At 44.3% G+C, this 27,769-nt stretch overlaps 1 protein-coding gene across 7 annotated transcripts in view; it reads right to left on the reverse strand.

Annotated features, from left to right (window-relative positions):
- The window catches only part of ITPR1 (inositol 1,4,5-trisphosphate receptor type 1), a 345,839-nt gene that overhangs the window by 160,435 nt on the left and 157,635 nt on the right, over nt 1–27,769 (reverse strand). For all 7 annotated transcript variants that reach the window (XM_043885522.1, XM_043885521.1, XM_043885519.1 and 4 more), the window contains 17 exons: nt 26,719–26,818; nt 25,376–25,536; nt 24,563–24,704; nt 22,640–22,798; nt 19,889–20,061; nt 18,512–18,631; nt 17,592–17,786; nt 14,201–14,452; nt 13,392–13,533; nt 12,671–12,824; nt 10,685–10,872; nt 7,121–7,259; nt 6,403–6,457; nt 3,614–3,779; nt 3,328–3,498; nt 2,531–2,596; nt 1,252–1,389 (listed from right to left, as the gene is read on the reverse strand). In XM_043885522.1, the coding sequence (XP_043741457.1) occupies nt 1,252–1,389; nt 2,531–2,596; nt 3,328–3,498; nt 3,614–3,779; nt 6,403–6,457; nt 7,121–7,259; nt 10,685–10,872; nt 12,671–12,824; nt 13,392–13,533; nt 14,201–14,452; nt 17,592–17,786; nt 18,512–18,631; nt 19,889–20,061; nt 22,640–22,798; nt 24,563–24,704; nt 25,376–25,536; nt 26,719–26,818 (2,521 nt within the window). The remainder of the gene's footprint in view (nt 1–1,251; nt 1,390–2,530; nt 2,597–3,327; nt 3,499–3,613; nt 3,780–6,402; nt 6,458–7,120; nt 7,260–10,684; nt 10,873–12,670; nt 12,825–13,391; nt 13,534–14,200; nt 14,453–17,591; nt 17,787–18,511; nt 18,632–19,888; nt 20,062–22,639; nt 22,799–24,562; nt 24,705–25,375; nt 25,537–26,718; nt 26,819–27,769) is intronic.

Below are 27,769 nucleotides of genomic sequence, written 5' to 3' on the forward strand. Positions count from 1 at the left end.
CGGGCAGGGAACCTCCTTCAGCTGACTCTTCACTAGGGAGCCTCTGGGAGTCACTGGGCAATTCAACAGCCCAGCACCTAAGTCTCAACTCGAAACCTCCCCAGCCTCAGTCCTCTCATCCATCAAGTGGCAACACTGTGAGCACCACACCGGGTTTCAGAAGCCTGAGTGAATGCTTTCATTTTGTTCTGCTGGACATCGTTATTCTTTGTATTTATTTATTACTATTTTTTAGCCATACTACACTGCATGTAGGATCTTAATTTCCCACCTAGAGACTGAACTCATGCTCCCTAGAGTGAAAGAACAGAATCCTCCTAACCACTGGGCCACTAAGCAAGTCCCGAATGAACGCTTTTAGAAGTGCCCTGTCAGATCTATGCTATCCTGCTTCCGTCCATCCCATCACTAGCAATGCCCAATACTAACATGACAAATGAGAGATGCAGCTTAATTTCTATCAACAGAAAAGAAGACTTAGACGGAGCAGAATCCAACAGATCGAACCTGACCAGCCGTCAGCACACAGTGAGGACTTCGAGGGGGCAAGTCCTGTGTCCTCACATGCATTTCACAGTCTGTAGCGCTTCCACGGCTGAGTTAACAAGGCGGACAAAACTGCACAGCACGTATTTTTTAAGCTTTGGTGATCCAGTATCAGTGATGTGGGAGGACAGCTTTCTCTGGCTCTCTTGAACTCACCAGTTCATCCCCCTGCTCTGAAAGTAGAAAACTGTGGTCCCTGTGATTGTGGGGGGTTCATAATTCATCATTTATGCTAATTTGACTTCATAATCATACATGTGATCTGGGGGTTATTGATGGCCATGTCATAAGCTCTTCTAAAACATGCTGGATTCAAAACAATAAACAGCTTTTACAACTCTTTAAAAAAAAGGAAAACAAGTGTACAAGTCCACGTGCAGACAGCTCTGTCCACTGGACCTTTGTACTCAGACCAAGCTGCCCCCATCTGGCGTGGCAGGGGAGGAAGGAGAGAACAAACAGACTCCTCCTTCGTTATAGAGTTTTAAAAGTGGAGGGAGGTTATGGGGGTTCACTGTATTTCTACGATGCTCTGTTTGTTTCATGTCAATTACCCAAGATTTTGCTTCACAGTGACAGTCATCACACATCAGCTTCATTTCTTCACCAACCGTTCCCAAGTGTGAAGGGTTTGGGGAAACCCAGGAACCCGCCCCCTCGGAGCAGCAGCCGTGGGGCCGGGCTGCGGGGAGGGGTGATGCCCACCTTCTCGTAGGGGATCTGCAGCAGCTCTAGCACCACGGCGTGGGCACCCATGTTCCGGAGCAAGCGCTGCTGCTGCTTCCTGCTCTTCCGCACGGATGCGCTCTCTTGAACACAGAGTTTGCTGAGTCGGATCAAAATCTGGTAGGAAGAAAGGATCAAAGTTGCTCGTCGACCCACATCTCTGTTCTGAGGATCTAACCTACAGCCTGGCCCCTACAGTTCCTGATACCTCACTGTGTACATGGAATTTGCTAAGAGGACAGATCTTAAGCATTCTTACCTCCCCCTACCATCCTCCAAAAGTTACTTCTGTGAATGATGCATGTGTTAATTAATTTGATTGGGGTAATGATTTCACTATGTATGTATCAAATTATCACATTGTTAAGTATATTATAATTTTGTCAATTATACCTCAAAGTTTGAAAAAATAAAACAGTTGTAAGAAACAAAAATCAATCTCAGAAAAGTAGGAAGCATAGTTGGAAAAAAGACTGCAAGGGGATGGTGTGGGCAGGAAGGTAAAAGGGATCACAATCCATGAAGAACATAATGAGAGGGAATGTTCTCTAACTTGTAGGACCCTTACTGATTGTATTGAACCAAGTCCACATATGGCTAAGATTAATGACCGGATTATGGCTCCATCAGCAAGTGGGATGGTTTCAGATATCCTAAAATGGTATGGGGGCTTCCCTGTTGGCTCAGCGGTAAAGAATCTGCCTGCCAATGCAGGAGACGCAGGTTCAATCCCTGGTCCAGGAAGATCCCCTGGAGAAGGAAATGGCAATCCAACCCAGTGTTCTTGCCTGGAAAATCCCATGGACAGAGGAGCCTGGTGGGCTACAGTCCATGGGACTGCAAAAGAGCTGGATGTGACTTAGCCACTAAACAACAACAACAAAAAAAGGTATGACTCAGCCTCACTGCCAAAAACTTGGGAAGAATTTGTTCTGGGGTAAACAAACAAACAAACAAAAAAACACCAAGCTTCCAACCTCTCAACTTTGAATCATCCTATGCAAAGATTTCTAAAGAACTACGGTTCTCACTGGTGATACTACGTGTCAGCAATCAAGATAAATCATTGATAATTTTACCACTTAACTCTTCCTTCAATTGTAAACCTTCAGAAGTATAGGTGCTGGCAGCCCCCATACAAGCTGAGGCAGTGAGGACACACACGTGATGTACTGAGACCTATGCACTTGACCTCAGAGGTCCTCTTTCTCTCTGTTAAGCTTCCCACCGTGGGAAAGGCTCAGGGGAGGGCACATACCTCTTTGACCACCCTGTAGTTGTAGCTGCTGGCGCTCTCATGCTGCTGTGACTTGTTATTCCCCTCCTAGGAACCAAAACGAACATGACTGGGGTTTGTACAACTCGTGGGTTCCTGTCCATTTGTTAGGGTGAGACCACAATCTCGGAAGGAATAGGAATTTTGCAGTGCTTTCCAGCCATCCTGGGGCTTCCCAGGTGGCGCTAGTGGTAGAGAATCCTCCTACCAATTCAGGAGACACCATGAAATGTAGGTTTGATCCCTGGGTGGCGAAGATCTCCTGGAGGAGGGCATGGCAACCCACTCTAGTATTCTTGCCTAGAGAACCCCCTGGACAGAGGAGCCTGGTGGGCAGCAGTCCAAAGGGTCGCAGAGAGTCAGACACGACTGAGTGAGCACCAGCCCCAGTCAGCTGTCATGCTAGGTTTACACCCAAGTCAATCACTGGCTCACACTCAGCTCCCCGTGATGGATGCTGTTTCATTGACTGGGAGAGGATGGTGGGCCAGGCATAGCTGGAGAACAGGTTCTTTCCCAGATGAGCCTGCAAGGGGCACCAGATGCTAATTCACTCTAAGCCTGTTCTACACAGGCCAACGCAGCAGGAGAGATAACCCTGAACTGGTGTTTGTAGCTCACTTCCTGGAAGAATGGCTATCATCCAGGTAACAAGCAGACCACTTGAGGTCCCAGCCCATCCTAGCATCTGCATTTTTACCTGAAACCAGAGGAGGACGTTCACTTGTTCCCAGGAGCCCACACATCTCCTCCAGCAACCTAACTTGCGTGTCACCCACCTCTGTCTTCTTATGTTCGTTTTCCCCGGATGCACCGTCCATGGCCTCGTCGGGGCCCTGCCCTTTGTACACCCAGAGCTCCGACTTCTCCACGATGGATCTCAACTGGTCCAGGTCTTGTTTGATCTGCTTGTAGTTATCGACATCTTGGCTGGTAACGAGCAGCTGAACCTGAACGAATGCAATCGACCGGTGGCACTCAACACCCTCTCAGACAGATGACGACACCACCACCAATCACACACATACGCACACATGTGCACGCACACACGGCCACCCACGCTACCTGTTTGAAGGCCTGGAGGACCTCCTGTCTCTGACTGAAGTGCCGAAAGAGGAGCTGCAGGGCCCCCGACACCAGGGGTGGGTAGTCGTGCATCGTCAAGTGGAGCAGGACTCGGAGGAAAGTTCTGCCGCCGTGGTCATCCAAGTCCAGCGGGGTGTTCTCCTCACTGAGGGGAGAGGTCACATGAGCCACAGATGTCCCCACCCACACCCATGGGCCCAGACACACCTCACTTAGTGGGATTCCCCAACTCTACAGCCAACCTCAGCAGAACTGGCTCTTAAATAACTCCTTTAACAATACCATCTGGTTTCATCTTCAACTATATTCTGAGGGGATGGGACAGTTAAGGTGTCACAGCTGCCTAATGTTTAACCAAAGTCCCCACCTTCCCACAGGGACAGGCCTGGCATTTCAACAATTCTCCCACCAGGTGTCCTGCTGCTGGGCTACCCCACGGTTTCAGAGCCGCACGCAGTTGTGTTTCTCCCGAGTTCGTTTTTTATTTGAGATGCTAGTGCCGAGAAACCATCTGTGGTGGAGGGCCAGGTTTGTGGGGTCTAGCCTGTACCATATTCCTGATTGTGCACGTGGATGGGGTCACAGGGTCCAACAAACGTGTGTGTGTTCAGTCGTGTCCAACTCTTTGCGACCCCATGGACTGTAGCCCACCAGGCTCCTCTGTCCATGTAATTCTCCAGGCAAGAATACTGGAGTGGGTTGCCATTTCCTTCTCCAAGGGGTCTTCACAACCCCCAGGGATTGAACCCGGGTCTCCTGCATTGCAGGCAGATTCTTTACCAACTGAACTATGAGGGAAGCCCATCTGCACCACCTGGGAAGCCCCCAGTTGCCCAAAGGTTCACTTATCTTGTCCCCAACTGGCAGCAAGTGGTTTGGTCCCACAGGCCCCACTTTGAGACGCGTTGCTGTGAATCATCCCCACTCAATGCTTTTCTAGATTCCTAGCTGGGGTTAATCAGTATGTTGTCAAGGCTTCTCCCAATATCTACACTACGTTGATTGTGTGTTACTTACACAAGCAAAAATTTAATAAGCAAGTCCTGGAGCTAAAGGCAGGCCACCGCGAACCTGAGCACTGTCACTCAATTTCTGTGCCTGTATTGTGTTTACAATCAAATGAACATCAAATGCTGAGACCTTCGTGGCTGCAGACCAGCAAGGGAGGCATCGATAGGACTTAGTACGTAAATCCTCTGTTTGTGCTATGTGATCCAGAAAGGTGTGAAGAAGCTTTCATAGCCCTTCAACACAAGGAAAGCATAGACAGCCAGGACACCACCCAGCAGACTGAAGTGGCACCATGCTGAACTCAAAACTCCCTGAGTTTCAGAACAGCAATCTCGTCTATAGAGTAAATAATGTTGCTGATTCAAATTTCACAGGTTTTACATTAAGCACTAAGACAATGAACATCAGTTCACCCTCTCTGGTCTAAACACCCTTATGTAGGTTCCTCCCACACTGACACCAGGCTCAGTCACGTGATCTGCTTGGACCAATACGACATTAGCAACATGATGCAAGCGAAGGCTTGCTTAGTGCTTGTACACTGGTGGTCTAGCCTCTTGGGGCCTTTGCTCATACAGCCAGTTACCAAGCTATGCAGAAGCCCAAAATATTCATGTGCAGAGAAAGAGAGGGAAGTCCCAGCCTTAAAGGCATTGCCTCCAAGGAGCCAGAAATCCAAAGAAAGCAACATGGATGTGCCAACCCCAATCACTAGCTACTATGGTTGCATGACAGACCCAACAGTGATCAGCAGAAGAACCATCTAGCTGAGCCCCAGTCAACCAGAGTTGTGACAGGCAATAAAATGACTGTTTTAATCCATTTTTCTTTAGCTGCCCTGGGTCTTTTTTATTGCATGCAGGCTTTCTCTAGTTGTGGTGACCAGGGGCTACTCTCTAGATGTGGTGCATGGGCTTCTCATTGTGGCAGCCTCTCCTATTGTGAAGCACTGAGCTCTAGGGGCTCAGTAGTTGTGACTCTCAGGCTCCAGAGAGTAGACTTCAGTAGCTGCAGCACATGGGCTTAGATGCCCAGTGACCTGTGGAATCTTCCCCGACCAGGTATTGAACCTGCATCCCCTGCACTGACAGATGGATTCTTAACCACTGGACCACCAGGGAAGTCCTTAATCCATTAAGTTTTGTCAAAAGCAATACATGACCAAAGCAAAGGTGTATATACCAAGAGTTATACATATAGGGTATTTATACCAAGTTTGCAGGTGTTTGACCCTTATAGGTATGAGTCTCTTAATGATGTTTTCAGTCAACAATGAGCAATCTCAACTTTTAGGAAAGGGTTCATACAGTAATTTCAGGTTACAGACAATGAAAGAATTGTATGCCTGCTTTTATTCTTGTTGCTGCTTCGCTTCTAAAGAGCTTGGGGGTGACTGCAGCCCAGTAGCACCAATGAGTAGGCTATCTGCACTCTGTTTTAAGCCCCCTCTTTCTTTCAACCCTATTTCCTCACCATTTCAAAAAATCTTGTAATGTGTATACTTTGGGAAACCTCCTTCAATTCTTTCTACTGTAGGCAGGAAACACACATATATGAAGCCAACTAAGATCACTCTGACCCGAGTTCTAGAAGTTATAAAGTGAGCAGGCAAACAACTTAAGGACTAAGTTGTTAAGGACTTAGGGACCCAAGGACTAAACCTTTCCTAGTCCAAGGAGAAGTCTTTGAGAGCTAATAGAGAGGAGCCTCCTCCATCTCAGAACCACCTACAAAACAGAAACTGAAAATATACTTTCCTTCCTCCGAAGATGCCCTCAGCTTGTTCTTCAATGTGTTCGAAGTCAAGAGCACCTGAAGAGTTAGAGAGAACTGAACTTCAGATGCAGGAAGGTATGAAAACGTGCTTCCTGTGAACTTCCCCCCCAAACAGCCTTGCCTCTGCTCATGGATTAACCTCAAGTTTTCCAGCATCTTTTACTGCAAAGCTCTGAAGCCAGGTCAACTTGGATCACACTGTCCACTGGCTCCAGGTTTCTACTTGGTGCATGACCCCTTGTGAGAGGCACTACCTCCTCCCAAGGAGGCTCAGACTTTGCTAGGTGGGTTTATTTCTGCTACCACCTTTCTCTTATCCATCACCACTATATCCTGGGCAGGAAAAAACTTCTACTCAGAGTAAAAGTTGCTGGTGGACAGTCAATTTTCTTGGAGAATTTTGTTTTGGGGTTTTTTTTTTCCGGTATTTCACACAACCATAACATTAGAACACTCAGCTGTCTTACGACTAAGACACTCAAAGATGGAAGAAATAAGATCTACTCGAGAAGGAATCTGGGCTCTTGAAATTATTTGTTTGCCCCAAGTGAGTAACTCCCAGGATGTCATTCTAAAATACAGTCACCTTCAAATATATTCACATTTTATCCTTGTTCTAGAACATACTCTCCAGACTTTCAGCTTTCAGTAGACCCGGGTCCCATTTTACAGCAGAAATTCCATCCTGGCATCGCTCACCTGGCACATTACTTGGTCCTTCTTGGCTGCTGTTTCCGGAGGATGTTTCCGAAGTCTGGGAATTGCTTTCATCAAATTCCCGCTTAAATATACACAGGAGGCAGGAGATCCTATAATCCAACCTCACATTCAAAATAAACTAGAGATTCAAGTGGAAATGGAAACAGATTGGTTACATTAGCATACCACCTGGAACACCCCGCCAAACCACTGCATTCTGGCTGGGCCTGGTATCTGCTGCATCAATTACCTTAAACACTAAGTGAGCCAAATATTTGGCTTCAGATTTCAACACTCTTCAAAGACTTGCATGGGACATATCAATTCTGCCCGCAGCACCTAAGCTTCTAGTAAAAGCTTCAGCGTCCCGGCAATTAATTTAATAATCAGAACAATAAATCACTCACTCCCCACTCCATCCTCTATAAAACATTACTTTATTTCAGCAAGTATCAAATGCTGACTCTGAGCCTGAAGAAGGGTGAAGTTGGCTGCTTTTAAGTGAACTGACAGAGAAAAATGAGTTTTCAGTACTGAGAATTAGCTTGGCTCTTTCTTTTCTATGAATGACTGTTTTCTTTGATGTAGATGCAAACTCTTGGGCTCCCTCTTCTTTTGCTCCCTGTGTTCCCTCCCTATCTGCTCCAACACAAGGATGCTTTTTCCCTGATTGTGGCTGGAGCCAGAAGAGAAAGATCAGTCAACTACTCGGAACTGTAAAAGGACCTTACCGACAGCCTCTTCTCTCTTTATCTCTGCCCCGCCCTCCTGGTGAGTTTACCCAATCCTGGGACTGTGGTCACCTCTCCGAGATTGCAACAAATTCTTGGTTTATCTTCCAAGTTTTTTTTCCCCTGCTGCACCATGAAGTTTGTGGGATTCTAGTTCCCTGACCAAGGATCGAACCCAGGCCCTCAGCAGTGAAAGCACAGGTTCTTAACCACTGGACCACGAGCAAAGTCCCTATCTTTCAAACTTTTGGTCTACACTTCCTAACTGACTAATGGGCATCCCCTTCAGTGTCCTCCCAGAGTCTCAAACTCAGGACTGTACCAAATTAACAGTGTCCATTCTGCCTGGCTTCTCTCCGCCTCAGCCAATCTCAGGATCTTCCTTGACACACACACGTCTCATCAATGACTAAGCCTCTGCCATGCCTCATGGATCTCTCCCCTGCGGTCGTTTACCCCCATTCACAGCCTCTCTATCCCACCTCAGCCATTACTACCAGATTTACCAGGTCTACCTCTCAAAGGTATTTATTCTTAGGTTAGCTCCCCGCTTGAAAACAGTCAAAGGCTCCCCCAGTATCAAGTCCTAACACTTCAGGAACCCCAAGTTTTCCAGAGCACGGCTCAGTCTGCCTTTCCAACCTCATTTCTGATAACATGTCACGCCCCTGCCCAAGGAGAAGGGCTTACTGACCTTGAGCAATGATGCTCTGGCTCAACCCACTCCACCCATCTGAGAACATTCCCGTGTTCCTACACAATACCTGTCCATGGTTAAAGGCTCAGGTAAAACTTACCTCCTCTTTAAAATTTCCTCTGGTCCTTACTAAATGGGATCACCAGGCCCACCTTTATCTCAGGAGAACATTTTTCTCATAGCTTTATCTCCATGTACACACAGCTTCATCACACCTCCTTTTCCTATTAGACTTTAAACACCCTGTAGATAGAGCCTCTGTCCAAACTGTCTGTGCATTCCTCCTACAGCCCCTCATCTAGCCAGGCAAAGCGCCTTGCATATGGTAGATCAGTAAGTATTTGCAGAAAGAATCCATCAATTACATGTTCTCAGATTATTACAGTAATCACTACAGTGAGTAGACCTCAAGATGTAATCAATTTTCACACCACATCAATTCTGATAAACACACATGATATCCACATACTTGGGACCTGTAAGCCATGGCCTGAAATCCTTGAAATTTTTCTCTACTTTTGCTCAGACATAAATTCAATGAGTTTCCTTTACTTAAATCATTCTTTATTGGCTTCAGTAATTATTTTGAGGAGTCCCACTGATGCTTTCAAACCATCAGTTAACTGTGATTTTAGAATTTTTAAAAAATCCTTCCATCTGTAAACATGCATATTTCTCTTCTCCATCTCAACTCTTCATCTCCTCCATCCTCAACTCCTTCTGGGGTTGAGATCAGTCAGTGTGGGATAAAAGAGAAAGTTGACTACAGCATTCTTTTCATTAAGGAGCAGCTAATTTTGTTAATGAATAAAAAACTCCCAGGGAGCAGGAGGAGGAAAACATGATCTGTCGGAAGCCTGGAAGGTTCTCATAGGAAGACCACGCCCTCTCCAGCAGACGGGCTCCTATCCCCTCTTCCCTGGGCCAGGACTTTGCTTCTGCAATTATCCTCTCTCCTCTTTGTCAGTAAGTACCCCCTTTCCAAATGATCACTTCCATTCAGCATACAATCTTGCTGATATCCCTCAACTTAAACGTAACCAACAATCACCTGGCAGCACCCCCCACCCCCCTTTTCTCTGTGCATCTTTACAGCAAATCCACTCAAAACAGTTCTATGCCCTGACTCCCCACTTCATCTTCTCCCGTTCCTTCTTGACCTTGACCTGTTCCCACACTTGCCAACTATGCTTCCACCTTGGGTCTCTGCATTTATTGTTCCCTCTCAGAGTCTCAGAGACTCTTTCCCTAAATATGAGCTCCCTCACTGCTCTCTGAATGGGAAGACCTTCTCTGACAGTGTCAACAAAGCATGTGCCCCCAAGGGCCTCCAAACAGTCTTGACTCTCTTTTTTATTTTAACATCCGTGGTATATACATTTTTATATGCCTATGTGTCTGGGTGTGCTAAGTTGCCTCAGTCGTGTGAGTCTTTGTGACCCCTTGGGCTATAACCAGCCAGGTGTCTCTGTCCCTGGGATTCTCCAGACAAGAATACCAGAGTGAGTTGCCATGCGCTCCTCCAGGGGATCTTCCCGACCCAGGGATCGAACCCACGTCTCTTTTGTCTCCTGCTTTGGCAGGCAAGAATTCTTTACCACTAGTGCCACCTGGGAAGCCCTGATACGCCTATGCCCCCTATCAAAACGTAAGCAGGAATGATTTTGCTCATTGCTGGATTTTCAGTGCTTCAAAGTATTCGGCATGGAATCAATAAATATTTGTTGACTATATGAATGGATGAGGGAGGGAGGAAGGGAAGGATTGAGGGAGGAGTTACAAGCTTTATGGAACTCTGAAATGAGTTATGAACAAAAAGCAGGGATCTCAGCTATGGACAGAGTGTGACTGAATTCTGAGCAAATGAAAAGTATGGCTGACAACAGAGACCAATGCGGAGGGAAAGCGAGGCGAACTGCTGAAAGTCTGGCGTGGCTGGCAGGACAGGGCATGTTGGGGACAGACAGGAGATGGCAGCAGAAGCAGTAAGAGGGCTGGTTCAGAAATGGCACTCAAGGCTAAGAATCTGCCTCCACTCTCTTCCCGAAAGCCAGGGGCTCCATCAAAGCAGGGCCACTGCACACAGATGCTCCCCTGTGAAGCGCACTCCTGCCCCCACTTCAGGCCCATGGTTACCTGGAGTATTTCAATGATCTTCAGCTTAGTGTCCATGACCATGATGTCCTCCTTTTCCGGCTCAGCCTGCTTCACGTTGCCCTCAGGGGCAGTGGCCGTGGGCGTCATGGGCAGGAAGCCTCCTCCCCGGAGCACCACCTGGGTCATCAGCTCTCCGACCCCATGGATGGACCGCATCACGTTACTGCCTAGGAAGGGCCAGGACAGACCTCGGTCACGAAAGACCCCTGGAGCACACCTGGCCAGGGGCAGGGGCTCTTCAGGACAAGTCATCACACACGTCTCTGTCCCAGGACATTCTATGACCCTGGGAACCTGATGGGCTAATCCCTATCAAAAATGCAGGCCTTACTATGGAGATTTCTTAAAAATCTAGGAATAAAACCATATGACCATATGACCCAGCAATCTCACTCCTAGGCACATAGCCTGAGGAAACCAAAATTGAAAAAGACACATGTACCCCAAAGTTTACCGTAGCACTATTTACAATAGCTAGAACATGGAAACAGCCTAGATGTCCATTGACAGATGAATGGATAAAGCAGCTCTGGTACATATACACAATGGAATATTACTCAGCCATAAAAACGAATGCATTTGAGTCAGTTTTAAAGAGGTGGATGAACCTACAGACTATTATACAGAGTAGTCAAAAGGAGAAATAAAAATATCAAATACTGACAGATACATATGGAATCTAGAAAGATGGTACTGATGAATTTATTTGCAGGACAGCAATGGAGAAACAGACATAGAGAACAGACTTATGGACATGGGGAGAGGGGAGGAGAGGGTGAGATGTATGGAGAGAATAACATGGAAACTTACATTGGCATATGTAAAATAGATAGCCAATAGGAATTTGCTGTGTGACTCAGGAAACTCAAACCGGGGCTCTGTGACAAATTTGATCAGTTTCTGATCAAATTTCTAGAAGGGTGGGATGGAATGGGAGATGGAGGGGAGGGGACATGGGTGTACCTATGGCTGATTCTTGTTGATGTTTGACATAAAGTCACAAAATTCTGTAAAGCAATTATCCTTCAATAAAAAAAAAAGTGGCAAAAAAAAATGCAGGGTTTAAGGAAGTAGGTGAAAGAGTGTGGGTTTTGAAATTGCCCAAAGAAGCAATTTTACGTGTTAATTCACCTGCCCAATTGTATGGCCACCCACTGCATGCCTGCTGCTGTGCACAGAACTAGAAATGCAGGAGTTAACAAGACACATGTCTGGTGCTGCACCAACAGCCACCTGATCTTGAGGGCACTGTGCCACCCCGAGGGTCACTTTATTCAACTTTTACAAAATGAGAAAAACAGCTCAACTGACAGGATCAAGTGGCAAAATGACTGAGCACAGGCCCTAACAGACAGTAGGATGCAAGCAAACGTACTTTTTCTATTCCAGCTGAAGAGACCAATTGAACAATAATCCACACATGAGTACCTAGTGTGTGTCTATTACAACACTAAAACAGAGGAGAAAAACACATCAAGGCGGATTTTCCTACTCACAAATTGGAAACAGGATATCCAGACACAGTCTGGACTTCATTTACTCCTATATACTAACATAACACTGAGAACATCATCGCACATCAAGAACAGTGAAAGCATATAAGCATTCCAGCTGTGAGGCAACTTTCAAACGGTGCAGTGAAATATGCAACTTCATATATAAATGTAAAAATTACAGTAAAGTGTTAATAATCATTGACTCTGGGTCATGGGTCCAACGGTGTCCACTCTACTATTCTTTCCACTTTTCTTTATATTTGAAAATGTTCATCATGAAAACTCAAGAAGAAAAGGACGAAGAAAGGCTGTGACATCACGCGGTAGTGCGACATCTCGCGGTAGTGCGACATATCGCGGTAATGCGACATCTCGCGGTAAGCATGACAGAGGCAGGAGGTGGGGCAAGCGCGTCCCACGTGTGGGCACCAGCAGAGCCCTCTCCTCAGCTTCTCCACACTGTTCTCACCTTTATTCTCCTCTCCCTTCGCCATCTTGCTGATGGGGAAGATTGTGGTCACGTGCACACAGTCCAATATGGCCAGGAGGATTTTGGTTAATCGGAGAAGGTCAGAGAAGTTGTAGAAACCAAAGTAAATGAGATTCCTAGCTAGGTTGACAACCTATTGTATTTAAAAGAGAGAGGGGGAAGATGGATTAATTAAACAGTATCCTTCAGTTCCATTTCAGGTGGACTATTTTATAAATGACTGATTCTGACCTTCTTTACTGTAAGAGAAGGCATTTAATTTACTTGCAGTTTCTGATCAAATTTCATTTTGTTTCATAAGGAGAAAAAATAAGAAATGAAAACCTGCAAAACTACTGATCTGTTCTGATGACTGGTGAATAAAAAACCAACCTCATCACTGGGTCTGTATAGCTTCCCAAAGATAATAGAGGGCAAGCCAAGGTACACCAAACAAGGACACAGATAACAGTAAGTGCTTGGAAATCTAACCCCTAAAAAGGCAAACTGGTTGCAAAGAGAAATATTCAACTGAAAGGTGATAAGCATTTCTGTCCCTCAAACGACTAATCTATGACAGATCCTAAGCACAGTCTGGTTTCTTTCCTGTCACTTTTAATACAACGTATAGCGCATACATAATGTTCTATCATTTTACATGATTTCATTCACCATATGTATGTTTCTTACAAAATATACAGATCACTTCGCCATGAGTTACCTCAAATGTAAGCTTATTTTTCTCCTTATCAGAGAAAGGGAACCTCTGACACACCACATCTCTTAAATATTCCTCCACAAATTCCATGGTCTGAGCGAACCTCTCCTTAATTTCATCTTTGGAGGTTCCACTACTATCGTAGCTAAAAGGAAAGGAGAAAGAAAAGGCAATCAAAGGTCAAGTTCTTCCCAGTGAGGCCTTCCCTGTTTGCTTAACCCCTAAAGCCAGAACCACTCACCCCAACAGTTTCCATCCTCCTGTCCCTATTTACTTTTCCTGCTCAGCAACCATCACTAATGTATATATTTCAGTCCTTTATCTTAGTTATCGTCTGTCTTTCCCCACAAGTGTAAACATAGTTTTCTCTTTTTTTTTCCTCTTTGGCCATGTCACACAGCATGTGGGATCCTAGTTGCCCGACCAGGGATTAAACTTGTGCCCCCAGTGTTGGAAGCTGAGAGTCTTAACCACCGAACCACTAGGGAAGTCCAACATAGTTTTCTTGTTTATTCCCAGATAGATTCTTTAAGCCTGGCAGGCAGGAGTCACTTAAATATTTGCTGAATAAAATAGACAAACAATGTATAAAAGGGCAATCATACCATCTTTTACCTTCTTGAGGGAATAAATAACGTTTGCTACCCTTAATTACATTTTCATTAAAAAAAAAAAAAGACTTAGTCTTTCTTCTCTGATTGAACTAGACTTAACCTGACCATAAGCCCTTTGTTTTCTGCTACACAGAACACTGCCACTAAGACATTTTAAAGCAACACGAGGTCTTAACAGGGTGAAGGAGCCAGGCTCACTCATCAATGGCGATCTCAGAGGGGATCTCAGACCAGAGGCGGGCGTATTTCACAGGGGTGACCTGCTCCTGGGGGTCTCGGTCCACATGCATGTGGAGCATGAGACGGCAGAAGGACGCCCGCAGGTCGTAGGGCAGGTTCTCGTCGGACATGCAGCGGAGGATGAGATCCACGTCCAGCTGGCCTGAGATCTCGTTGATGGCAAGGTACTGGCGGTCCAAGCACATCCTTGCAAAGAGGTTCAGCTGGTACCTGAGAAAAGGAAAGTTGGACAGAGCTCACACTTCCTGAAACACACAGCAGGAGAGTCAGAGGAGGGGCCCAGATCTCATAAGAGTGATATATGGCCACGTGAACTTATACATCAACACTCTTCACCTGCTTGTGTACACATAAGTCTGACTTCTGTACCTGGCAGAAAAATAAACAGTTCAAGCCATGCCAATAGTCACACATGTCTACCCTGTGTGGTAGTACCCTACATGGCTAGTTGACTCCATTCTGCCCTTATTTTATAAAATGGGGGAGAAAAAATGAAAAATCATTTTCACTAGGGTGAAAATGATTATCTATTTCCTTAGTTAAGCCTTTTAAAAAACATTTCTTTGGCTGTGCCTGGTCTTAGTTGGGGCACAAAGGATTCTGAGTCTTGACTGTGGTATGCAAACTCTTAGTTGCAGCTTGTGGGATCTAGTTCCCTAACCAGGGAACGAACCCGGGCCCCCCACAAACTTTAGTTTGGCTTTTATACAGCACATTAAAGACCACAAAGGAAATGGTAAAGGTTTCAGAACTTCAGAGTCTACTTAGAAATTTTATGACACTTTCGGGGTCTCATCTCATACAGATTTGCTCTTTGACTTCACGCACATGTGAAAAACATAGTGGAAAAAGTAGGGGACTCCTCAAAATGTCTTAAGGTTTCCTCCTCACCCAATTGCATGTGATCTCTGTGAAGTTCCAAATTTGGTCTATTACATGCTCATAACATCAACAAAAATTAAACAGTATCACAATATTCAGAGAGCACAAAGACAAATGAAAGTTCTCATTTACAACCCGTGAGAGTATGCACCAAAATATCCAATCTAGGATTGCTTGCTTAATGAGTTTAAAATATGCATACGCCCCGATCTCATAATTTCTTGGTGTGGAATGGAAATTCCTACATACACGAACCAATTTGAACAATGATGTTTCCTGATATGAAAAACTAAATTGTGGCACACAATGAATTCAAAGAGAGAAGAAAATGTTGGCATAGTAATAAATGCAGTAACATTCAGCAGTCAAAATTAAAGAAATGGACCCACCACCATTAGCATGAATCCATTTCAGACACAATATTGAATAAAAAGGGCAGGTTTCAGAGCAAAACTCAGAGTATGGAACCATTTATACAAAATTTTAAGGCTCAGTAAAATACTATGTGTTATTTATGAATGCACAGAAATGTAAAATATAAACATACATAGAGTGCGGAAGGTCACCGACCACCTGCATGAATGGAGAGAACAAACTACATGAGGGTCACAAAGGGCATTGGAACTGCAAAGTTTTGTTTTTATTAAAAAATGCTGCTAGCACTTCTCCGTCCATCTCCTGTTTTCTTTTCTTTTTAAAGTGTTTACTGGTTCCCTTCCCTTGAGGTGGCACAGTCAACAGGTCTTACAGCTGGGACCAAGGAAACACCAGGATGGAGGTGGAAACCAATCAACACAGCAGGGACAGTACCGCCAGGCTCTCGCTGTCTGAGGAAGGAGTTGTGGATACGGAGGGTGAAGGTGAGAATAACTCTGTGGGGTTGGAGTGGAGCTGAAAGTAGTGATGTGAACTCATGCTTTTTATTACATTCATATACATTAATACAGAAACAAATGTGTGTGTGTATGCAGACAGAGACATCAACAGATGTGTGTATACACATACAGATTTCCTAGCTCTGCCTGTTAAAGTTCCATGAGGTTGGCATTACTGTCTCTGTTTTGCAGGTAAAGGAACTGGGACATAGAGGTGGATAACTGGACCAAAGTCAAAAAGTTAGTATGTATCATTGCTATATTTCAAATGGATAACCAACAAGGACCTACTGTATAGCACATGGAACTCTGCTCAATGCTATGTGGCAGCCTGGATGGGAGGGGAGTTTGGGGGAGAATGCGTACATGTACATGCATGGCTGAGCCCCTGACAGCGATGCAACTATCATATTATTAATCAGCTACACTCTAACATAAAATGAAAAGTTTTTTTAAAAAGTCAGTATGTATTACACGCCAGTCAGGATGGCTGCTATCCAAAAGTCTACAAGCAAGAAATGCTGGAGAGGGTGTGGAGAAAAGGGAACCCTCTTACACTGTTGGTGGGAATGTAAACTAGTACAGCCGCTATGGAGAACAGTGTGGAGATTTCTTAAAAAACTGGAAATAGAACTGCCATATGACCCAGCAATCCCACTTCTGGGCATACACACTGAGGAAACCAGATCTGAAAGAGACACGTGCACCCCAATGTTCATCGCAGCACTGTTTATGATAGCCAGGACATGGAAGCACCCTAGATGCCCATCAGCAGACAAATGGATAAGGAAGCTGTGGTACATATACACCATGGAATATTACTCAGCCGTTAAAAAGAATTCATTTGAATCAGTTCTAATGAGATGGATGAAACTGGAGCCCATTATACAGAGTGAAGTAAGCCAGAAAGATAAAGAACATTACAGCATACTAACATATATACATGGAATTTAGAAAGATGGTAATGATAACCCTATATGCAAAACAGAAGAAGAGACACAGATGTACAGAACAGACTTTTGAACTCTGTGGGAGAAGGTGAGGGTGGGATGTTTCGAGAGAACAGCATGTATATTATCTATGGTGAAACAGATCACCAGCCCAGGTTGGATGCATGAGACAAGTGCTCGGGCCTGGTGCACTGGGAAGACCCAGAGGAATCGGGTGGAGAGGGAGGTGGGAGGGGGGATCGGGATGGGGGATACATGTAACTCCATGGCTGATTCATGTCAATGTATGACAAAACCCACTGCAATGTTGTAAAGTAATTAGCCTCCAACTAATAAAAATAAATGAAAAAAAAAAAAAAACACTAAAATGTCAGTATGTAGAGAGGTGATCCCACAGCCTGACTCGTAACTACTACAAACTACATCCACGTGCTACACTGTGTAGGGACCAACAACTGTGAGAGGGGGCTGATGCAACCACTCAGCTTCCTTGTGACCAAGCCACGCCCCGGTATCACTGCCCTACTACATAAGTATCAATGACAGCTTACACTCTACAGACTCCTGAAATACACATGTGTCTTTCTGATGGGCTGTCTCATGAGAGGACATCACAGGATGCCCGTGCACGGGCCCGCGCACCTGTAGTAGCCAAGGACGTCTCGGTCTTCCTTCTGGCCCTCCTTGGCATCCTGCGCCAGCTCCCTGACGCTCTTACTGCGAACCTCCTTGTTGCTATCCCTCCAGAAGAGCCATACTTCTTCCTCATCCTCTCCTGCCTCCAGGGCGTTCTCTCCGGTAGAAACGCCTTCAAATTCGAAACGGGAGAGCACCAACCTGAAAACGTAGGAAGAGGCAGGAAAACTCACTATGTCTGAAATCCTCACTTGTCGATAATCAACTATATTTGTGTGTTGACCCCAAACTACTTGGCCCCAAATGTCAAAGGCCAAGGTTGAGAAAGTTAGCATTCAGCCCAAGCTCAAAATTAAGTTAAGCATGAGACCCTCCCCCCACCCCCAAATCACAAATTTAGGGCATAATTTAGTGTTTTTAAAAAACATTTCTTTTTTTAACATTTATATGTTACTGGTAGTATATGCTCCCCTGCTACAAATGAATCAACTATTTACTTTCCAAACTTCTGTGGACCAATGAACACTTTTTGAATAGTGGTAATTTCACAAGCTCTTCCCTACAATGTCTTAATATTGACAATGAATTACCTCCTTTAAAATTTAAACCTGATGATCCTAACTGGAGAAATTTCAACTCTTAAAATGAAATCAAGGGTGTGTAAGATGCTCCCCAGTAGCCCACATCACTTTCCAATCAGTAAGCAAAGTGACATCACCATACAGAGGAGGTCACCACAGCAAAAGCAAATCCAGTAACTCCTCTAATCAAGATGTTAGCATGAAGACAATCAAAGGCCGGCCAACCTGACTTCAGAAACGAAGGGGCTGGGTTTAATTCCCCACGGCACAGACAACCACTGAGGCACACGCTCTCCATCCAAATCCCGTTCTCACCTTTATATTCACTCCCCGACCCCCACTCACTTGGTCTCAATGAGGATGTCGGCATTGGTTGGATTCAGCACGGCTTTACATATCAGTTCCTGAGTCACTGGAATGGATTTGTTCATGGACACGCAGAGGTCAGAGAGGTAATCTAAGAATCTGTGGAGAAACAGAAACCAAACCAAATGCTTTTTGTAGCCAGAGCAAGGGTTAGGTCTTGGGGACGTGGCTCTCCCTCCAGAGGATAGACCCAAGTTACCTTTACCACAAATCAGAGAGGCTTTGGGTTTTAGCGTCTATGTTCATGGTATCACCAGTTACCCAGACCCAGGAGGGAGGGAAGAGAAAGAGAAAGGAGGGAGGGAGGGAGAGAGGGGAGGAAGGAGCGGGAAAAAAAGAAAGAAAGAAAAGCACAAGAAGGATGGGAGTGACTGCTGTGAGGAAGAGGTGATGAGGCAAAAATGAACAGAAGAACCAACCAAGTAAGATCACATAAGGAAGACGTGGTGATGACACTGGGTACCCAGAGTGGGAACAGGTCTGATGTTTGAGGCCTAAATCAGAATCCTGGTTCCAGTTCATATCCCGCCACATTCTGAGATGTACTGTTATTTGGGGGAAATTATTTAACCTAACCATGTTTCAGTTTTCTCATCAATAAAAATGGGTAACCTTTAACCCCAGAGGGCTCTTCTGAGGATTAAATGAACTAATTCATGTAAAGTGCTTACTCAGTTCAGTCCCTGGCATATGAGAAGGGTCCATAAGATGTTAGTTGTTTTTATAGGTGGGAGGAGTCAGTTTCATAATAACACCTTCAGCTCTCTAGCATCACTGTTTCTAATATCCACACTGTAAACTATTTCCCACTTCCCCTGACATGGGGTGGATCTTAACTAAAAGGAGAAGAAAAGAGAGAGAAAAGTGTACGGGAGAGTGGGATCTGTAAGGATGCAATATCTGACAGAATTCACTACTGTAAATACACACACTCAGGTAACAACTACGTGTGCAAAAGACTGACTGGTATTTGGGGCAGTTCTGACTGGTCATCACAGGGTGCTACAGAGTGAATGAGGGGCCGATAGCTGTCACTTACATATAAATGCCAGGCACTTGACATGTATTTATCTTCATATAATTTTTATAACAACTCATCTAGCAGATGAGGAGGTTAAAGCTCATGGTCACCAGCTGGTAAACTCTGGAGCCAGGATTCTACCCTGGTCTCATTTCCACACCACGGTCTTTCCATGACTCAAAGTGCCTCTCAAGACCTGCTCAATCAAGACCTGGGGCCGAGCAGGCCCAAACAAAGGACATCTAATTTTAAAAAAACACCACACCGTGACTAGCTCAGTGCCTGCATCCTAAACACAGGGACACCTTCTGCGATCAGCCCCACCTCCACCTCACCTGGGCTCCCTGTTCTTCCGCACCAGGCTGACGAAGGTGTCGATCTCCGCCGCGGTGATGTGTTTTTCCAGGAGTTTGCGATTATTGTGCAGCAGGGCGGTGATAGTGTCTTCGGCCAGCACATCGTAGCCAATCTGCTTCTGCATGAAGCCGAACTGCTTGGCTATGTACTCCTTCGAAGGGAGGAGAGAGAGGTGAGCAAGGAGGGCTGGAGGCAGTGTGGTGAGGCGCAGACTCAACGGAAGGGGCAGCAGCCCCTGAGGAGAGCTACTCCCCTTGAGGAAAATCACAAGGGAGCATCCTTCCCCAACTTCCCAACCCAGGGCGATAGCCGCAAACTCTCTCACATCCTTTAGTTTACTAAACCTGCCACACAGGTATCACTAAGTAACGCATCCTGTATTTACAGATGGGCATTTTATTAAGTCCACAGTATAAATTTTAATGTGGTGACTTATTTTTCTAAAGGTCAAGAGTTGTTTTCCAGCTCTGATTTTATTACTCATTCAAGAGGATTAAACTGTGCCTCACTGCCCTGTGTTGCTGAATAAACATGGTTAAGTCTACCCGGATATTTTGAACAATGTTATTACTCTATTGTGTTTTCCTTATCTGGGATGAAAATTAAAGTCAGATTGGTAGTTAGAAATATGCGAAGAAGTGAAGTGAAAGTCACTCAGTTGAGTCGAACTCTTTGTGACTCCTTGGACTATACAGTCCATGGAATTTTCCAAGCCAGAATACTAGAGTGGGTAGCTGTTCCCTTCTCCTGGGAATCTTCCCAATTCAGGGATTGAACTCAGGTCTCCAGCATTGCAGGAAGATTTACCACCAGCTGAACCACCAGGGAAGCCCAGGAATATGTAAAACAGTCAATTACATTCACAGAACATATGAAAACATCTCTGACTTCTCTTTTGGGATCAGACATGATGTCCCATTGAAATATTTCAGAACGCCAGGAAGCCTCTTATAAATACTTTGTTGTTATTCAAAGATTTTTTCCCTGTCCAAGATAGACTGCTTGCTCAAAGTTCAAAAGGCCCTGGAAACTTGGTTTCATTTTAATTCATTAATTTCAAAATCTTAAAAGTGACTAAGGACTAACAGAGTAGACGTGGGCCACTTTTCAGCCCTCACTAAGGATGCATGTCTGAGAATTCATCAGTCCCCAGGGATATGTCAGTACTACTGCCAAAAGGCACAGGGTGCATAAAAAACCAAGCCAAGACACCCATCACAACAGCAAGAAGAAGGACTGGTCCAGTCCTCTGATGTACAAGCAAAAGGTCCTGTCACACATTATAGATTCTGACGCATTGTCATTGGAAGAGAATAAAATCTCTCTAGCACTAGTATGGTGTACGTATGGTATTCACACAAGAGGTGGGTTTAAACCAACCACAGTGCCCAATGGCAATCTATGCTAACGAATAAACACAGCATCGCCAGTGTGTGATGCTTTATATCTAAACAGTAGAAGGCAAAGTGAATAATCTAGAAATACTGGGTTGACCAAAAGTTTGTTCGGGTTTTTCATAACGTTTTATGGAGAACTCAAGCAAGCTTTTTGGCCGGCCCAATACTTGCTAAGGAAGTTGTATCTAATACCACAGAGCACTGCTTAGGACCAACACTGTTTTTATGATGACATACAAAAAACTTTCACTACAGAGAACAGTTTAAATTTAAAGGCCAGATATAGCGGTGGTCAAAACTTAAAAACAAAACCTTTTGTAACACACAGCAGGGACTGGAGTCCGTATTATAAGAAGCATCACCGTGCACTTACAGTAGTTTATGGAACGCAGGGTTTCCTGACCTCAGCAGTACCTACTGACTTCTTGGACCAGATAATTCTTTGTTTGGGGCGGGGGGACTGGGCTGGGCTTGCCCACATGTTAAATAGCATCTGTGGCCTCTATCCATTTCACGCCAGTAGCATTCCCAAGCTGTGACACTCAATAGCATCTCCAGACATTTCCACACGCCCTCCTGGCCCAGGGTGGGGTGGGGGGGTGGCGAAATTGCTCCCAGTTAACAACCACTGACATAGTGATTCCTCAGCATCTCCAGGTGTTTGGAACCCTCACAGAGGTTTAATTCATAGAGAGACTATACTGTTTGTGTTTGGGTGTTTAGTCTGATGACAATAGATGATGACTTAGAATGTCTAAAACACGAGCCAGAACCAAAGCAAAGAGGAAGTTACCAGCAGAGATGCAGGGAATGGATGGGGCAGGAAAAAAAGATTTCACTCAATTTCCAATAAAAGCACATGGAACCATTCATTGCACCCTTACACCTTCCAGGAATGTGCCGTAAGAAATACTGTACATGCTCAATGTTATGTGGCAGCCTGGATGGGAGGGGAGTTTGGGGGAGAATGGATACATGTCACGTACGGCTGAGTCCCTTTGCTGCCCACCTCCAACTATCCCAACATTGTTAATCAGCTATAATCCAATATAAAATAAAAGTTAAAAAAAATACTGTACTTGTAATATCAATGTCAAAAAAAAAAATCTCACTCCAAGGATGCTGTAGAACGAGAATTTTGATGAATCCTTCTCAATTCACACATCTTCCCAGGCTTGCAAAAAGTTTCCTTTTGAAGAGCAAATTGAACAATGAACTAGTCTCTAGCCACTGAATAAATATATACATGTGACTCTTAAAACTCATTGAGGAAAGTAAGTGAACTCGAGGGAGGACGCTGCCCGGCCCTTCCCCGGGGTCCTCGATGCCCACCTGGTTCTTCCTGTAGTCCTGCTGGGAGTGTCTCAGGACCCGGTAGCAGAGGCGGCAGATGTGTCTGAAGGGTGCGTGCCGCTGGTCTCCCAGCTCCTCCAGACGCAGCATCGGGCCATCACCACAGTCTGTGAATGGGGCCTGTAACAGCTTGAAGATCTGTTTGTGAAAAGAATGGAAACTGCCATCACCTACTGTTTTAACGGCCAAGCCTCCTTGTGGAAAGAACAGAACCTCAAGGGTGAGTGGACTACATAGGAAAGTCTCTCTGTCTAAATGCTCATGAACCTGACATCTGTGTTCATTCCGTCAACTGGGACAGGCTCCTCGGTGAACTCAGTCTTCCTGAATGTAACTGGTCCTCAAATACTTGAAAATGTGGAGTTTCCAGCAGTGCTTGAGAACACAGACTCTGGAATCAGTAGATTCTAGGTCAAAATTACACTTCTTTATTACTGTTCTACAGGTATACATCATGGTCAACGTAACCTTCAGTTTTCCCAGCAGTAATATGGAGAGAATAATACCTAGCTCACAAGGGTGCTAAAATGATGAAAGTAGATAGTGACTGTCAGGTCATGAGGATAGTGCTCACCACAAGTGCCGAATAAAGGCTCCTCCACTGAATCATAGTTTCAGACCCTACAGGTATCACTATTGTGTAAAACCACACGAGCCTTAAGCCAGAGGTCTAACTTGGGAGTCATCACATCAAACAGCAGGGCATAATTCATTTCAAGACTTGAAACTCTTGTTGAAACAGGATGGCGTATTAATGAATTTGGTCCAACCATAGTTTAAAAGGAGAAAGAAATCTCAAATCCAAGTTCCTATGGATAATTATAGGACTTATAACTAACATGTTTTTCTTTCGGCTCTAGTGGCCAGCAATGTCCAAGCCAAGCTTGCAGCCCCATCTCCAACAGTTTTAGAGAACTATATGGTATACATTTCTGTGTGTTTCATCCACCTTGGATCTGTTACTTTCCTCCCTCTAATTCCCTTATACTCTAGTTTATTTAAATTTATACCAAATTACATCATACACGTATTTTCTGTGAACTAACTTCGTTTTCTACTCATTCTTTATGGAAAGATTTTTTGGTGATTCATAGTGGTCCTTATAAGAGCCTCTAAAGGCCTTCTGAGTTTATCATACACTCCAAATCTCCCAGATATATTAAATAATCTTAAGGATGCACCGCCCTTGATATTATTTGTGAGGAAAATAAACCTGTCAACTGCAATTCTTGTTGGCGTTCCCAAAAGGTAAATTTTCACACAGCTGATAGTCAATATGTGTGTTAACAATCAAGTGAACTATCAAACTGTGACAAGATGCAGGAAACTTACTAAGTGAAAAAAAGTCAATCTGAAAAAGGTACATAGGGTATGATTTATGATTCTAACTGTTAAAGTATGACGTTCTGGAAGAGGCAAAACTGTGGAGAGAATAAAAAGATCAATGGCTAGTTGCCAGGGGCTGGGGGAAAGGGGAGGGACAAATAGACAAAGCAGAGGGGATTTTTAGGGTGATGAAACTAGATGATATGGTAGTGATGGATCGTACCGTAATACACTGGTTCAAACTCACAGCATGTACCACAGCAGGAGTGAACCCTAAAGGAAATTATACACTTTGGGCAATTGTGGTATGCAGTGTAGTGTCATCAGCTGTAACAAATGTACCCCTCTGGTGGGGATGCTACTAAGTGCGGAAGTTGTATATGTGTATGAGGTATGGGAATTCTTTATACTTTCTACTCACTTTTGCTGTGAACTTAAAACTGCTCTAAAAAATTGTGTTTTTTTTTAAGTCAATAGATCAAGCCTCCCCAGTAGACATCATCTACATTCCTTTATAAGACCAGTGATAATACGGATTCTTCCGAGAGCCAAGCTGGTATGTCACCTCTCACTGACCTGCTTGAGAATATTCTGTTCTCTCATGAGCTTCTGCCGTTCTCTGTTGGGCTTGGAGAAGACCACTTCAAGAACATCTTGACCGGAATTGGTTCCGCCAGTGACGAAGTAAACCAAGTCTTCCAGCAGCTTGGTTACAGATCTTAGGAGGAAAGAAGCAATTAAGACATGGTAAGTGTTTGATGTTTAACAGATCAAAACCACCATGGAAGATTTCAGGCTTAAGCAACCAGTCACAGAGAAGGAAACCCACTCTTCCCAGTTTCCTTGAAATTGTCAATTAAGGCCAATTACCAGTAAGCGTGAAACAGAGACAATGTTTCACTATCCACAAAAAGATTATCGCCTTCACAAAATATTAGACATTACATTTTATCTCAGATAAACCAAGAGTCCCTGGTTCAATCTCTGGGTAGAAAAGATCCCCTGCAGAAGCAAATGGCAACCGACTCCAGTATTCATGCCTGGAGAATCCCATGGACAGAGGAGCCTGGCGGCCTACAGTCCATGGGGTTGCAAAGAGTAGGCGACTGAGCAACCAACACACACAACCTCCACCACTGACAGTTAGTAAGGTAGTTCCAAAGACCAAGCCAGAGGCAGGAAAACAGAGAAGGAAGGAGATCTGTACTGTTTAGAGACCTTCAGAATAGTGAGAGCAACCAATGAAAACCACAAGTTGAAGCCACCGGTAAGAACTAAGGCCTGGAGCTCTGCCACAGAGCTCTTCAGAGCACTCCTTTCTCTGCCAGGGATTTTAAAATCCACGGTGGGTGAGAACGAGCATGTGCGGTTCTTGCAGGGAGCCCTCACCTTCTTTCATTCTGGGTGATGGTGCCCTTCTCCAGCTTGCCCGCTATGGAGCCCAGCACCTTGCTGGCGTCATTGGCAAAGTCCAGGTCCCGAACCTCAGCAGGAGAGACTGGCACTATGGCAAAGGCTTCCTTGTCCTCCTTCACGGGAGAGGTGCCAATCTGAAATGAAAGATGGGCTTTGTGGGAGAGTCTACTGCCTGCAATGCAGGAGACTCACGTTCAATCCCTGGGTCGGGAAGAGCTCCTGAAGAAGGCATGGCAACCCAACTCCAGTATTCTTCCCTGGAGAATCCCATGGACAGAGGGGCCGGGCGGGCTACCATTCATGGAGTCGCAAGGAGTAGGACACAATTGAATGACTAACACTTTCACTTTCTACTGGATTGAGAGGGGAAGATATTACTCAAATGCTAGATTTATGGAACTCTGGGCAATTAAACTTGGAGCTCTCTTGCTGTTAAATAAACTGGACACAGAAAAACACCTGAAAAGATGAACCTCAAAATGTCAACAGTTGTTAGCTCTAGAGATTGCAATAGGAAGAAAAGGCAGGCAGGAAATGGGGTAGTACTATGATTTTATGCTTCATTTGTTACAGAGCACATCTGAGATGTTTGTAATTTAAAAACATACTTATATATTCATAGGGAAAAAGCAAATATACAAAATGGTAATTATTGATCCTGAGAGTATTCTAAGGGTAGATGCTGCACTGTTCTTTCAACTTTTCTGTATACATCACAATGTTCATGGAAATAGACGAAAAAATTCCAATAATCTTCCCCATCACCAGAAAGTATTATGTGAGAGTATTATTTCATTTTTTAAACAGAAAAACCCTATGTCTGTGAATATATGCTCTACGATCCTAGAGAAGGTCAGAAAGGAGGGGTAGGCTTCAGGGGGAGAGAAATTAGGTTGGAAGAACTTTTGAAAAATAAAAGTGCATATTTAAATACATGAAAAAAAATAAATACATGAAGAAATAAATAATAAAGACTGGAGGAAACCAACTAGGTATGTGATGTACCTCAAGGTACAAGCAAACATTCCCTCAGCCAAAATCAGGCTCCAGACAGACAAGAAATCCAGACAATTGCTCAACCTTTAGGGCAGAAGCCATGAAATAAAAGAAAAGGTTCTAGTTATTTCAAAGCCCTGGCCCTGTTTTACCCAAGTCCCTTGGAAAGAATTCTTTCATCACATACAAGTTTGTCCACAACCACACTCTTGCCAAAGCAACAACTATTTCAGGGATCCATACGCCCCCGTCTGCCCTCAAAGGAGCTCTTTCATCAGGAATCATGAGACCAAGAGAGACAGCCAAGCTTGTGGACTTACTTTCAGCATCACGGGTTTTTCTTCTTCCTTGTCAATGGGGATGTTTGTGCTGTGAACCCAGGTATTAGTACACAGGTGTCGGAGTCGGACATAGGAGTTTCTAAAGGGAAGAAAAAAGGACTTCAGGGACAGGACTACTGAGGTTCTCTATAGCCAGTGGCCTAGAATACATCCTATAAGAATAAAGCAAGGATACCAAAACGGTTTTCTCCTACATATAGTGGACAACATAAACTTAAGAGCAAATGGTTCTGGTCCACTATACATTCTGATGTATCTACAAGTGCACATCATTCATAATGACTCTCGTGTGGCTGTGTTGTGCTATATTTCTAAATGCAGGCATGCTTCATCTTACTGCATTTTGTTTTCTTGCCCTTCACAAATACTGTGTGTGTGTGTGTGTGTGTTCTCCTTCCAAATTCACAGTCTGTTCATCATGCAAGTCTGTCAGTTCCATTTTGGCAATAAAGTATTTTTCAATTGAGATATGTACACTGTCTTTTTAAACATAATGCTGTTGCACACTTCATATACGACTGCACTGGGAAACCCGAGAATTTGTGTGACTCACTTTACTGTGATATTCACTTTTTTGCGGTGGTCTGGAACTGAATCTACAACCTCTGAGGTATGCTGTGTATAAAATTACACCCCATGAATGACTATCTCAGAACGAACTGAGCATGAGACAAGAGTAACAGGAAGTATTTACTGAGTATCTATTAGTGCTTATCGTGAGAGATAAAGCAGTAATGGAGCTACTCATATGCATCAATAAAGGAAAAAAGGGTGTCATAAAACGTGTGAAAGAAAATATAAATGAAAATTTAATAATCTTGTGTGACAGAAAGTCTTCTGAAGCACATAACAAGATTTCTAAACCTCAAAAGTAAAAGATGGATATGTCTTATTACATAGTTTAAATTTTACATCTTCCATACCACAAAAATTTCTTGAAGTTTAAATTTTTCAAACCCATCATGAAAAAAATTGAAAGAAAAATGACCTGGGAAAATAAAAGATGAGGGTACAGAATAAAAGAGTATTC

Source organism: Cervus elaphus, chromosome 24 (assembly GCF_910594005.1).
Source record: "Cervus elaphus chromosome 24, mCerEla1.1, whole genome shotgun sequence".
Taxonomy (NCBI): domain Eukaryota; kingdom Metazoa; phylum Chordata; class Mammalia; order Artiodactyla; family Cervidae; genus Cervus; species Cervus elaphus.